Here is a 13,864-nt window from a genome sequence, read left to right on the forward strand (position 1 = left end):
TTATGTGGATGGTTTTCCTAATGTTGAACCATCCTTGCATTCCTGTTATAAATCCCACCTGATCATGATGAATTACCCTCTTGAACACTTGCTGGAGTCTTTTTGCTAGTATTCTTTTTAAGATTTTTGCATCTATGTTCATTAAGGAGATTGGTCTTTAATTTTTTTTCTCTGTTTTTGATCTACCTGGCTTTGGAATCATTTTTGGAATATTTGCTTCAAAAAAGGAATTTGGTAAGACTCCTTTCTTGCTTATTATATTAAATACTTTGTATAGTATTGGGATTGTTTTTTGAATGTTTGATAGAATTCATTTAGGAATCCATCAGGCCTTGGGAATTTTTTCTTAGGGAGTTCTTTCATGGCTTGTTCAATTTTTTTCTGATATTGGATTATTTAAGTATTTTATTTCTTCTGCTATTATTTTTTGTAAATATTCATCCATATCACCTAGATTGATAAATTTATTGCCATATAATTGGGCAAAATAGTTTTTAATGATTGCCTTAATTTCCTCTTCATTAGAGGTGACGTCTCCCTTTTCATCTTTGATGATACTAATTTGGTTTCCTTCTTTTCTTTTTTTATTAGATTTACCAGTACTTTGTCTAATTTATCTGTTTTTTCAAAATACCAGCTTCTAATGTTATTTATTAATTCAATAGTTCTTTTACTTTTGATTTTATTAATTTCTCCTTTGGTTTTTAGTATTTCTAATTTAGTTTTCATCTGAGGATTTTTAATTTGTTCATTTTCTAGTTTTTTAAGTTGTATGCCCAATTCATTAACTTTTGCCCTCCCTTATTTGTTAATATATGCACTCAGTGTTATAATTTTCCCCTTAGAACTGCTTTGGCTGCATCCCATAGGTTTGAGTAAGATGTCTCATCATTGTCATTGTCTTCAATGAAATTTTAATTGTTTCTGTGATTTTTTCTTTCACTAAATTATTTTGGGGAATCATATTATTTAATTTCCAATTAGTTTTGGTTTGCCTCTCCATGTATTCTTACTAATAACTATTTTTATTGCATTATGATCTGAGAAGGTTACATTTACTATTTCTGCTTTTTTGCATTTATTTGCCATGTTTCTATGCCCTATTACATGGTCTATCTTTGTGAATGTTCCATGTGCTGCTGAAAAGAAGGTATGTACCTTTTTGTCCCTATTTATTTTTCTCCACATATCTATTAATTCTAATTTTTCTAGAGTTTTATTCATCTCTCTTATCTTTTTCTTTAGAGACTGGTTTTCTTACATAATCTTTTGATTTCCCTTTTTGATTTGGTCTATCTTGTTTTCCAGCTCTTTGAGTTTGGTCTCCAATTTGCTATTTCACCCCCTCATAGGATGGAAATGCCCCGATCCCATGTATCTTCAATGGTGCACCCTGTTGTGGGGTCCCTTCGTTCATCTGGATTTGTTTTTATGTCCTCTTGAGGACTCTTATATGTGTGGGTTAGGAGAGGTTAAGCAGATGCTTTTTACTCTGCCGCCATCTTAAACCTGCCCTGAGGCTAAAACCTAGAGAGGAGGGGAAAACAAACAAACAAATAAAAACTACAAAAAAGCAGTGGGGGGACAAGAAGGAGCGTTTTCACTGAACTGAGCTCTCCAGCAGTGGTGTTCCCCTGGGCTGTCCGTTGTGTTTGATCTGGTTTTCTTTCCTCTTGAAGCCCTGCGTTCTCTATCTCGGTATGAGGAAGCCAAGTTGTCTGAGGTCTGGGGTTTGGCTCTCTCTAAGCCACCATCTTCTGGGTATTTTTGCGGTGTTTCTCTGATTTTCTTCTCCAGTCACCTCTCCAGTGCCTGTGTTTGACTCCCTGAGTCTGGTGCCAGCAAGGCCCTCTCTCCCTGACCAGTGCGCCCACTGGCCCTGACATTTCCTTGGCCTCTGGAGACTCCGCACAGTACATCGGGGAGGCATCCTGGGATCCTGGGATTCCCCTTCTATGCTCTTAGACCCAAAGTTCAAGAATTGAAGCCTTTTTCTTGGTGTACCTCTTTAGTTATGCTGCAGTAGAGTTCCCCCTGCTCTGTCCCGTTATTAGATTTGGTCCTCTTTCTTCTAGAAGCGCATTGTTTTCTATCTCGGTGTGTAAGGGTGAGGAGTTTTTATGATTCGCTCGGTCTACACCGCCATCTTCCCGGAAACTGCTCTACTTTCAATATACATATGGTGATCTCATTAGCTTTCATAGGTTTGCCATATCTATAGAGTTGACAACCAGATTTGTATATCTAGCTGTGATCTCCATATCACAAACTACTTTCTCGATATATGGAACAAGATGTTCTGTAGGTATCTCAAACGATAAAAATGGAACTCAATTGTCTTTCCCCACAAACCCCAAGTCCTGGTCTCTCCCAAACTCCCCTATTATTAAAAGGGACCACCATCTTTCTAGTTACCAGTTGCCTAAATTTAGGCATTCAATTCCTCAAATTTACTCACCCTATTTGTGCCAAACAGATTCCATCTATTGCCAAACTTGCCTTTTTTACTTTTATAACATTTCATTGAAGCACACACACACACATATTCCAGTAATAGCCATCATTCTAATACAGGTTCTTTTCACCTTTAGCCTAGACTACTACAGTAGCCTTCTAAATTTTCTCTCTTACCTTATTTCTCCTCCATTCCTACCAATGATCCACTCACCTGCCAAAGTGATTTTCCAAAATCACTGACCATGTTATTATATCCTGCTCAGTAAAGTCCACTGGCTCCCTATTACTTACAGGATAGAACATTAGTATTTAAAGTTCTTTAAACCTGCCTCTTTCTTCCCTTTCCAATCTTATTACATTTGACTCTCCTTTATGAACTCCCAACTTTACTCATTTAGTTATACATCATACTATTATATTCCAGTTGGGTACCTTTGTATTAGTTGCTTGTCATACCAGGAATATCTTCCAGCTCCTCTGCTCCTTGCTAAATTCTAGTTTCCCTAGGTTCCTTCATAACTCAATTTAAATAATACTTTAGTTATAGGCAATACAAATAAAGACTTACTTCTAAGAAAATATCTAGTAGACAGTTGTTGTCTAGTTGATGGTTGTCAGTTAACTGGAAAATTTCTACAAGTTCAGAGAGACAAAAGTTATAGGCTCTCCCTGAAACTACTATGATTTTTTCTGGATTTCCCCGGTAGGATGTGATCTGGTGCATTTTCTATATCTGTTTGGAGGAGTTTTGAGGCAATGAGCAAGACATTGTTTCTTATCATTCTTTTTTTCCCCTTCATTGCTTCTTACCATTTTTTAATGTTTTATGGTTTTAAAATTCCTTTTATTTCCTATTTTCACATAGGCCAAGGAGATCAAACATCTCATTTCACAAATAACGTAACCGAGTCATTTTTCCAGTCTAGGTCAGCATAAGAAGAAAGAAAGAAAGGCCTGTGAATACTGGAGACAGGGTTGGGCCAGGAGTATACCATAACAAAATACAATATGCTTGGGAGACAGGCTGTGCTCTTGGGTAAGACCCACACTAAAGCACGACCAGAAAAATATGGGGGCATTGAGACAGAGACATTTGTGAACTCAAAGCTGGGTTGCTCACCACTCTGTTCTGGAACACAGTGGGTAATTTTTCAATTGAAGATCACAAATTTGTCCCATAGGCAAATAACAAGGGCAGGAACACCAGAACAGGACTGATCTAACACCTCTGTCATTAATGCCAGAGCAGGATCAAGGATTCAAACTACTGATTCAGATAAGAACAGGTTCTCAGGGAAGGCCTATAACTCTTTAACAATGAACTTGCAGAACCTTTCAATTAACTGACATGGACTGTGACAAACAACTGTCTATAGTAGAAGTAAGTCTATAGTAGTATTGCTTAGAACCAAACCAGAATCGGGAGCCTAGAAAGTCTAAAAGGGCAAGAATCAAATCATGTCTTAAATCAGACTGCTAAGGATCTGCTTAAAGCTTACAGATTCCTGTCTTGAGCTGTGCCTTTGAACCTTGAAAGATATAGCACTCATCTGGAGAACATGGGGTAAGACTGTGCACAGTATCTGGCATTGTTTCCAAAAGAGCAGTGACTGCCTTGACATGAAAATTACATTTAAATAAATGAGTTAAAGGAGGGTTAATCCCAATAGGAAAACAGGAGGAAATTGTGGAGAGGAGTAGGAATAAGAGAAAGGTAGTAGAGTCAAGGAGGTATTAGTTATAACAAAAATATAGACAATATTTGGCATGTTTTTAAAACTTGTAACAAGTAGGTAGCATAGTAGATAAAACACTGCATCTGGAATCAGAACACAAGTTCAAATTTTACCTCACAAACTTACTAGCTAAGTGACCTGGACAAGTCATTCAATTTTAATTGTCTCAGTTTTCTTATCTGTAAAATGAGAAAAATAATAGCATTTATTTCCTAGAGCTATTGTGAGAATAAAATTATATATGTATGTTTACAAAGCAACATATATATATATTACTTTGTAAATTTTAAAAATAGCTTATTATAATATTATTATAAACTCTAAGCTACTAGGGAGGAATATGAGAAGGGGTTTAAAAGAGAAGAAATGGTAAAAACAATGTGATTGTGGTATTGATGAAAGGAAAAGAGGAGGTGGGACAGTGAAGCAGAAGCTGATTGCATCAAGCAAAAAGCAAAGGGAGAAAAGCCTTATCTAGACCATCCTTGTTCCACCTTTTTCCCTACCTAGTTTCTATTACTACTAAGAGTTAATCTATCTTTCTGCTTTGCAGGTTCCTATACCGCTGAGTTCAGAGCATGAACACACTTCCTTGTTGTCTTGAAATGAATGAATCAAACATACCAAAAATGTACCATCAATTTCCCATTTTTATAATATTTTATGAGGATTATCTATATGTGCATCAAATGTAATGTCGATGAAAATGCAAGAATCAGGGGCAGATCCAAGATAACAGAAAACAAGAAGCAGACTAATCAAATTCTCCCAATATTTCCCTCTATACAACTTTATAATGTTTCAAATCAAATTCCTAATTAGTAGAGCTAACAAAAGGTTGAGATAAAATATTTTTTCCAAACTAATACAAGTTTGAGATCAGCAGGAGAGGCCTGTGACACCAGGTTGGGGAAAATTGTGGAGAACATGGTGGTAACAGGAAGCTTTGGAGACAGCTATGATAGTGGTAGCAGCAGTTTTGGCAAATCTTGGCCCAGAGTTGGAAATGGGGTCAGACAATAGGTCAGAAAGAGATTACAGGGGAACTTCTGTTGGCATTGGGTACAGGAACTTGGTGTATTGTCAAAACACTTCCAAGTGACAGTTGCAGGAAGATGAAGAAGACTAGCTCTGGCAGCCAGAGGGGAGAAGGGTTACTAGTTACAGTGGAGAGAAGCAAGAGTGCTTGTGACTGCAAGAGAGGAAACGAGGTTCCTTCCAGGGTAAAGACCATAGCACAGTCCATGGTAGTCGTGACCACACCTCTCCTTGGATCATGACATCTTGGGAGCACCAAAAAATTACCAACCACAAGAACTAGTTATGAAAACAACTGCACAAAACACTTGATGCTTGGCATAACACCTTGTACAACCCCTGAGCAAAGTCCAACTTAAACATAAAATTAAAAGTCGAAAAATAGCCAGGAAAAATAAGTAAACAAACAAACAAAAATGAATCTGACCATAAGGAAAGGTACTATGGTGACAGGAAAGATCAAGACAAAAGTCAGACGAAAACATGGATGTCAAAACAGCTACAAGGAAAGCTTTAAAGAAAAATTGAGAAGTTGAAATGAGCTAAACAAAAATTCCCATAGAACTTAAAAGGGATTTTAAAAATAAAATAATAGAGGGAGTGGAAAAATGGAATAAAAAAAGAGCAAAGCCAAAAAATTATGGGAAAAAAGAATCAACAATTTGGTAAAAAAGGCACTCGAAAAAAAGAAGATGAAAATAATGCCTGAAAAAAGAATTGACCAAATGAAAAAGAGGTACAAAGGATCACTGAAGAAAATAATTTCTTAAAAAATCAAGCTAATGACTCCTAGAGACATCAAGAAACAAAGTCAAAAGAAGGAAAATGTGAAATATCCCATTGGAAAAACAACTGACCTGGAAAATAGATCCAGTAGAGCTATAACTTAAGAATTATTAGACTATCTAAATGTCCTGATCAAAAAGAGTCATAATATAATTTCAAGACATTATCAAAGAAAATTGCCCAGATAGCAAAGAACTATGAGTTAAACTAAAATTGGAAGAATATTTGAACACTACATGGGGAACTATATGAACTTCAGGAACTACATGAACAAAATTATAAAATACTTTTCACATAAATACAGATCTAAACAATTGTAGAAATATTAATTGCTCATGGGTGGGTCAAATCAATATAATAAAAATGACAATTATACCTAAGTTAGTTTACTTGCCTAGTGCCCTAACAATCAAACTATGAAAACATTATTTTATAGTGTTAGAAACAATAAAATTCACTTATAAGAACAAAAGTTCAAGAATATAAAGGTAGTCAATAAAAAAAAATGTGAAGGAAGGCGGCCTAACAACATCAGATTTCAAACTACAGTATATTACAAAGTGGTAATCATCAAAACGATGGCTAAGAAATAAGAGTAGTGGATCAGTGTAATAGATTAAGTATACAATACACAGTAATAAATGACTATAGTAATTTAGTCTTTGATAAATCCAAAGATCCTGACTTTAGGAACGAGAACTCACTATCTGACACAGTGCTGGGAAAACGGGAAAGCCATTTGACAGAAAGAAAGTTTAGACCAATATCTCATACTATTTTTCAAGATAAGATCAAAATGACTTAAGACATGGTGGCATCTTAAGCAAATTAGAGGGAGAAAAATTCACTTGTCAGATCATGAATAAGAGAAGAATATATAGTCAAAGAAGAAAAAGAAAATATCACAGGAAGTAAAACAGATAATTTTGCATATTAAATTAAATTTTAATTCAATTAAAAGCTTCGCACAAACAAAACTAATCCAGCTAAGATTAGAAGGAAAATGGAAATTAGGATAAAATTTTATAACAAAACAGAGTAAAGGAGAAAAACTCACCTGTGGATTTGATTTTCTGGCTGGAATGCATAGTGCTGTCATCATGGTCTATTGGCTGACTAGACAAAGAGAAGATCCATATTTCAGCTACTTTAGCAGTGACTTCTTTGATGTTGCTACAAAGGCTCAGAATCTGGCCCCCTTCAGTTGGGTGCTGCATCACCTGCATTTGGGTAATTCAAATGGTTGATTTCAGTACATTTAGGTATAAAAACTTAAATAGTTACTACATCATTCAAAAACATCAGTTTGTGACTTACTTGGCTTTTCTTTCTTAGTGAAAGTAAAGAGGTCAGGAAAACCTCCTGGGCAAAGATCTGGTTTTATTATGAGCAAGGAAATCTCACAGGCCAGTAGTCTGCAGACTCTCCAGTTGAAGTCTGAGATAGCCTTGTGAAAAATACACACTGTTTTATAGTTTCATGTCTGTCCCAATACATCCTTAATTCTGGAAAACCCCAATTCCTCTACAAGGCCTGCTGAATCAATCTGATATGAAGAATGGTATAATGTAATATAATCACCCATTTATGACTTAATGTTGTAACACACACTTAATTCTATTACTCAGGTACTATCCTGGGACTATATTCTAAATTTATTTTTTTTTTACAAAGACTTCTGCCTGGTTCTATATTCTTACACAGCTACATCTTAAAATCCATATAGTCTAAATACTCAAGGCAATGATTATTGATTTTCTTATTACATTAGCCATGGAAAAGGATATCCAGTCAATGCCCAATCAGCACTGTAGAAGAAATTCTGGGGTTCAGAGCTGGGAAATCATTCTGACTCATGAGATGCAATAGAAACATTCAATTACCTACTTTCATGACATATGATAGGTTTTCAGGTAAATTTCTATCAGAGATTTAAAGTTTTTTTTAACCTTTTGGTTCAATGTTCTAGACTTTCGGTAAGTGAATATGCAAAAATAATATTTACAAATAAGTATTAGCTCTTTTTGTGTTCCCAGGTATGGTCTTTTGGATGATATTAATACATGCCAAAATACGAGGTAATGGCATTCTATTCTTGACCCTATAAAAACTTGGCATTGCACAAAAGTAATACTGATTTATATTGTCAAAGTAATACTCATTTATTTACTAGTTCCCTTAAGAACTGGGTAGGTTTTGGCATACTTTATTTCATGAAAACTTTTTATCTTTCATATACTTCCTAGAATCTGAATTGGAGGGAATACCAGAGGAGAGCTAATTCAACTTTCTAAACTCTCTACAGAGTCACTGACACATAGTTACTTTCTGGTTTGAATACATTTGATAATAGAGATCTCACTAGCTTAAGAGATACCTCATTTCTCCACTTACATTTATGATACAGTCAGAGTTATCCTATTTTGTCATTCCTAGAGGAATTTCCATTTGCTTTATCCTTACTCGCACGCAATTTTCACTATTCCAGTTCACACTACAGAATATCAAAGAATCTGCCTTTAAAAAATTTAAGGCATTCATCAGAAATTATATTTCATGTACTCTAAAACAGTTATATAGAGATTTTGCTAATACCAAGATAATATTTGGGAATAAGTCAAGAGTATATGCCATGTGCCTGTCTTACACTCTCATCTTATGTAAAGAATTTAATATATAATACTCCACTGCAAATTGTCAATTTAAAATCACAGAGGAAGTTTATAGAACTATCAATCAATAATCATAGAGAACCCTACAAACTTAAGATCAATTTCACAGGAATTTGAAGCATATCAAGGCCACCCTATGGAGGATATACTTTGGCTCCCTAGGTACAGGCATACAATTTGGTCTCTGATTTGGGACAGATGCTTCACCTTAGTTGGGTGACACAGCACCTTTTGATTTATCCCATGAACCCACTATTAGGGATTGTGTCAAAGAGAATTCTCTACTTAGTGTCACAGGAGGAAACTTTTCAAGTTACCCCTGCCCCTTAATAGACTATAAGAAGAACTGAAGAGTAAAATTCTGCCTTCATCTCTTCCTCTTTTTAATGCATTGTTTAGGCCTCTGCTAGCTCTCTTAACTCTCTTTTGGCCTTCCAAAAAAAAAAGGGGTGGAAGGAACCATTAGCCTTGGTCACTAACCAGCAATTCTGGGAACTGGTTATTTTTAGCTTTGGCCACTATTTCACAAATCCAAAAGTTTAGGAGTTCACAAGTCAGTGCTGGTGCCATTCAGCTTATAAAGAGAAGATGTACCACTGCCAAAGGATACAAATGACTAAGAGAGCCCAACTATGCCCTAGATAACTGTGAAGTGGAATTGTAAATTGAATAGACAACATAGGTCAACAGTCCCCCCCCCCCCCCCCCCGTGCCTTTGCCTTTTGGGGAGATAAAAGTGATGTTGATAACTTATTATTTAATATTTTGATTATTTATTAATGTGACTTTCTGAATCTTTTGTGTCTTAAGCCCTTCTTTTTGGATGGATCAAAGAGTTGTCCTATATCCGATATCTATTTTATATTTTGAGTACTTTTTCTAGGAATCCTGTGCATTCCTGACTACATCTCTAGACATGAGTCATAATTAAACTCTGAAAAAAGAAAAAATGCAATTAAAACAATTGTATAACTGAGCTATAAAAACTGAAAAACAGAAATATAGGCAAGAAAGGGCATTCATATTTATAATAATTTGTACAAAAGTTTAACTGATCCAAATTCATTTCCATAACAGAGACTACCTCATTCATCATATATTACTAAATGGAGAGCTATGGTAGCCAAGTGCAAAAGTGATTTAGAATGTAAACTATTTTGTCAAATTTATAGAGAAAAATGGTGGATAATTATGATCAGTATTATCCCATTAGGTGGTAAGAAAAAAGTGAAATGAAGAACAAGTTTAAAGAAAGTTTGGCAAAAGAAAGAGTTTAGGAAACATTGAAGGCTTTGAAATTAGAAGGATAACAACAAATGAAAGATGGAAAAGCCAATAAAGCTTTTTAAACAAAATTTTCACCATCAAGGAGAGAAGAAGCAATACTTTAAAACCATAGAACTGAAAGGAAAAAAAGATGAGAATGTAGAAGGACTAGACTGCAGAGAAGGTTCCTCGTGGTGGTAACATGAAGGTAACTGAGTGATCAATTCTGAAGCTATCTCAAAAGGGGGAAAAAACCAAAGATAGGGGACAAAAATTGGTCCAAATTATTATCCTTTAAAAAGTAGCTGAGAAAACATCATTACTAACATCCCATATGTCTATTTTCCCAATTAAATAAACTATGAGAAAAACCTATATTTAAATCAAGGGAATCTTTGCTGGAGTCACTGAGTTATAGAGGAACTTTCACAACTATGGAGTTATAGAGTAACATTCACAAGGGATATTCCAAACTAAACCACATTTTTACCATCACATACTTCAAGGGAAAATGTAGAGAATATAGAATCTCATTGTTCTTATTTGACCATAAAAAAAAATAGCCTTAATTTTCTAAGAAAAATTCTACCTTAAAAATTTTCTCCTTAAAGGAAGTATCTTCTCAACATATATAAAATTTATTCAAGGTTCCCTGAAACACATAAGAACCTTAAGATAACTGAGAGACAACTTTGTAAAGTGCAGGCTATTGTTGAAGGCAAAAACTATTTTCACTTTTATCTTTATATCATCATTCAACCCAACCCAGCACAGTATTTGGCAAAGAGTAATAAGCACATATATGTTTATTTACTGATAATAAATATAATACAACATAGTTAATAAATAAAACAATATATTGTACATAATTTAAGATATTTATTTTTATAACCTTCTAAGCATTAATATACTAATAGAGGATATATATACTAATATATATATATATATATATATATATATATATATATACTTGCCAAAGAAGTGAACCTCAGTTATAAAGGATATCCAGGGCATAGTTCAAGTTGAAGGAGTCCCAATAGACAGTGAGGAATGAACAGGGAGATCTCCAATATGCTTCTGTTTGCAGATGACATTGTGCTAAAAGCCTTGGAATACTACAGAGCTTCCTAAATGAGATTCATAATCGCTCAAGAGAATTGTGGCCTAACCATATGAATAAAGAATTGGGGCAGCTAGGTGGCTCAATAGACAGAGAGCCAGGCCTCAAAATGGGAGGTCTGTGATTTAAATCTGGCCTCAAACACTTTTTAGCTGACCCTGGGCAAGTTACTTGACCATAAATGACTAGCCCTTACCACTGTTCTACCTTGGAACTGATATTTATTATCAATTCTAAGACAAAAGGCACCCCCCCCCATCAAAAAAAAGAAAAGAAAAGAAAAGAAAATTACACAAACTATTATAGGTAGTTTAGATTACCTACAGAGCTTTCCCATGAGGAGATATAACTTGAAGAAACAATGAACAGGGCTTAAAATTTAATAGAAGAAAATGGACTGGATTGTCTATGGGAAACTACAACGTTCTTTTAGTGAATCCAAGTTTCTCCTTGAAATGACAAATGATTAAAAAAATTCTAATTTTTAAGATGATACTGAATGGTGGATTCATGGAACATCAGTTTCTGAAGAAGCTGAGATTCACTCAAAAGTCAGGAGAGGGGTCCACAGTTGACATCAACAAGTTGTAGTACGTTAAAAAAATTAAACCAAAGTAATGACTGAAAGGATGTCAGCAAAGAAATATACAATTAAAAAAGGAGACAAGTTTTTGAAAGGCTATGTTCTACATTTAATTGACCAACAAACATTTTTAATCATTTATTATATTCTAAGCACTCTGTTAGGTAGTAGCCTTCTGATATTCAAATGAATGATGAATTAATGAAAAAGAATTCATTAAGTGCTTGCAATATATAAAGAAAGCATTGTGCTGTGAGCTGGGGATACAAAAAGAAGAATTGAAATGGCCCTTGTTCTCAAGGAGCACATTCGTATCAATACACAGATATGTGGTTCAGCTGACATTTCAGCTGACCAGCAGATAGAAAGATCCCATTGTTTATTAGGATACACTAGTAAAGGAGATGGCAATGCATCTTTTAAATTTCATTTGCACTGATAAAATCATATCTATTTTTGATGCCTAACAAATTGATGATACTACTAAATTTCTTTTCAAGATCTTCAATAGCTAAAACTGCTGAGCAAACAATTAATCAGTATTTCGAGATGATAGATGAGGTGATTTGACTAAAATAAAATGAAAAAAGCCCAATGTGGATTACTGAGAGGCAGGAATGGGTGGAGCTTTGCATGACTGGAGGGAATATCCATATCAATGGTAGGGTTCAAAGATTCACTCTAGTATTGGTATAATTGAATATCCTGTCCTGTTATGATTAAACTAACATGATTAAACTGGCATGATGAAACTGTTCATCTAGATCATCAGGGTCAATGGCAGATCCATATCTAGCAGAAATTTAGTGAAAGTAACTGAGTAATGGATGGATGTTTACTGGAGGGAATGTGTCTCAAGAAATGACAAACGATAAGGTTCCAGACTAGTCTTTTCAACATTTTAACCAACATAATATGATTTGAATAAAGAATTCAAATTCATGAAAATAATTGCTATAGATATATTTAGAAGTGGAGAAAAATGTTATAACAATGATTATATTTGACCTCCAAATTTCCTTTATCAGACTATGACTAATTTAATAAAAAGATTAGTAATAACTTGCTTCATGTGGGAAAAGAAGGCCAACATCATTTCAACAGATCCAATCCTTTAGACTCCTTAATGCTTGGAGGAAGCTTTCATAGTTGTATGATTAAGAGGTCAGCACTTCTGGCCTGTATACCAGATGGGTAGTGTTTGGATAGCAAAATCCACCACGGCTATTAAAAGGTGTCTTTTAGGACTGTGTGAGCAAAGGCAAACAAGACCACCACCTGCCAGTTATAGATTATAATACCTTGCATCTTCAAAGAGTTATACTTCAAAGAGATAATTGCTTACACATACTGCTTTCTTTTGAGTCACAGTTCATTTATAAAAACTACTGTCTTTCTATATAAACTATAAGATTATTCTTTTTATATTTTAAAATATATTTTTTCCTCATAATAGTTAAAATGCCAATAAATCGGTCAGTAAAATCTTCTCGTAATATAGACTTTAATACTCTGGATAAGTACTATAACTGTGGATGTCATTCAGGTGGTTATTAAAATTTCATAGTCACCAAACATTTACTAAGTACTTATTTGCTAAACACAATACTAAGGACCAGAGGTACACAGAATGGCAAAAGACAGGCCCTGTTCTCAGAGAGCTTATAGTCTGAGAAGAAAAAAAAAAACAAACAAGTAGAGAACAAACTAGACATAATCAGAGAGGGAAGGCACTACTATTAAGGGAACTGGAAAATGATTCTTATAGAAGCTCTTTTAATTAGGACTAAATAATAATGTTTTTATGGGAGCTGCTGTTTAAACAGATACCCAGATCCTTTGGATGTCTGACTAGTCCAGAACATTACTACAAACATTTGTGAATTATCAATGTCAAAAAAAAATTAACAGTATGGATCTCTGTGCCTCCATTTGATTTCATGATAATCACATTACGTAGCACATGTGCATTGATCCCAATCTTGGCATATACCAGAATATATAATTGTTTCCTAAAACACAGGCCTGACCACATTGCCCATCCTACCCCCATTCAACAGACTCCAGTCTCTCTCTGTCCCCTCCAAAATCAAATATAAAATCCTTTGTTTGTGATTCATTTCATGTCATTTCATAATATAGCCCCACCCCCTACCTTTACAGTCTTCGTATATCTTATTTCCTTCCAACCCCCCCATTACTGTTT

General features: G+C 34.7%; 1 protein-coding gene across 2 annotated transcripts in view; it reads right to left on the reverse strand.

Annotated features, from left to right (window-relative positions):
• Nucleotides 1-13,864, reverse strand: part of PACS2 (phosphofurin acidic cluster sorting protein 2) — a 373,380-nt gene that overhangs the window by 169,700 nt on the left and 189,816 nt on the right. For both annotated transcript variants that reach the window (XM_044664723.1, XM_044664722.1), the window contains exon 5: nucleotides 7,075-7,237. In XM_044664723.1, the coding sequence (XP_044520658.1) occupies nucleotides 7,075-7,237 (163 nt within the window). The remainder of the gene's footprint in view (nucleotides 1-7,074; nucleotides 7,238-13,864) is intronic.

This window comes from Gracilinanus agilis, chromosome 2 (assembly GCF_016433145.1).
Source record: "Gracilinanus agilis isolate LMUSP501 chromosome 2, AgileGrace, whole genome shotgun sequence".
NCBI lineage: Eukaryota > Metazoa > Chordata > Mammalia > Didelphimorphia > Didelphidae > Gracilinanus > Gracilinanus agilis.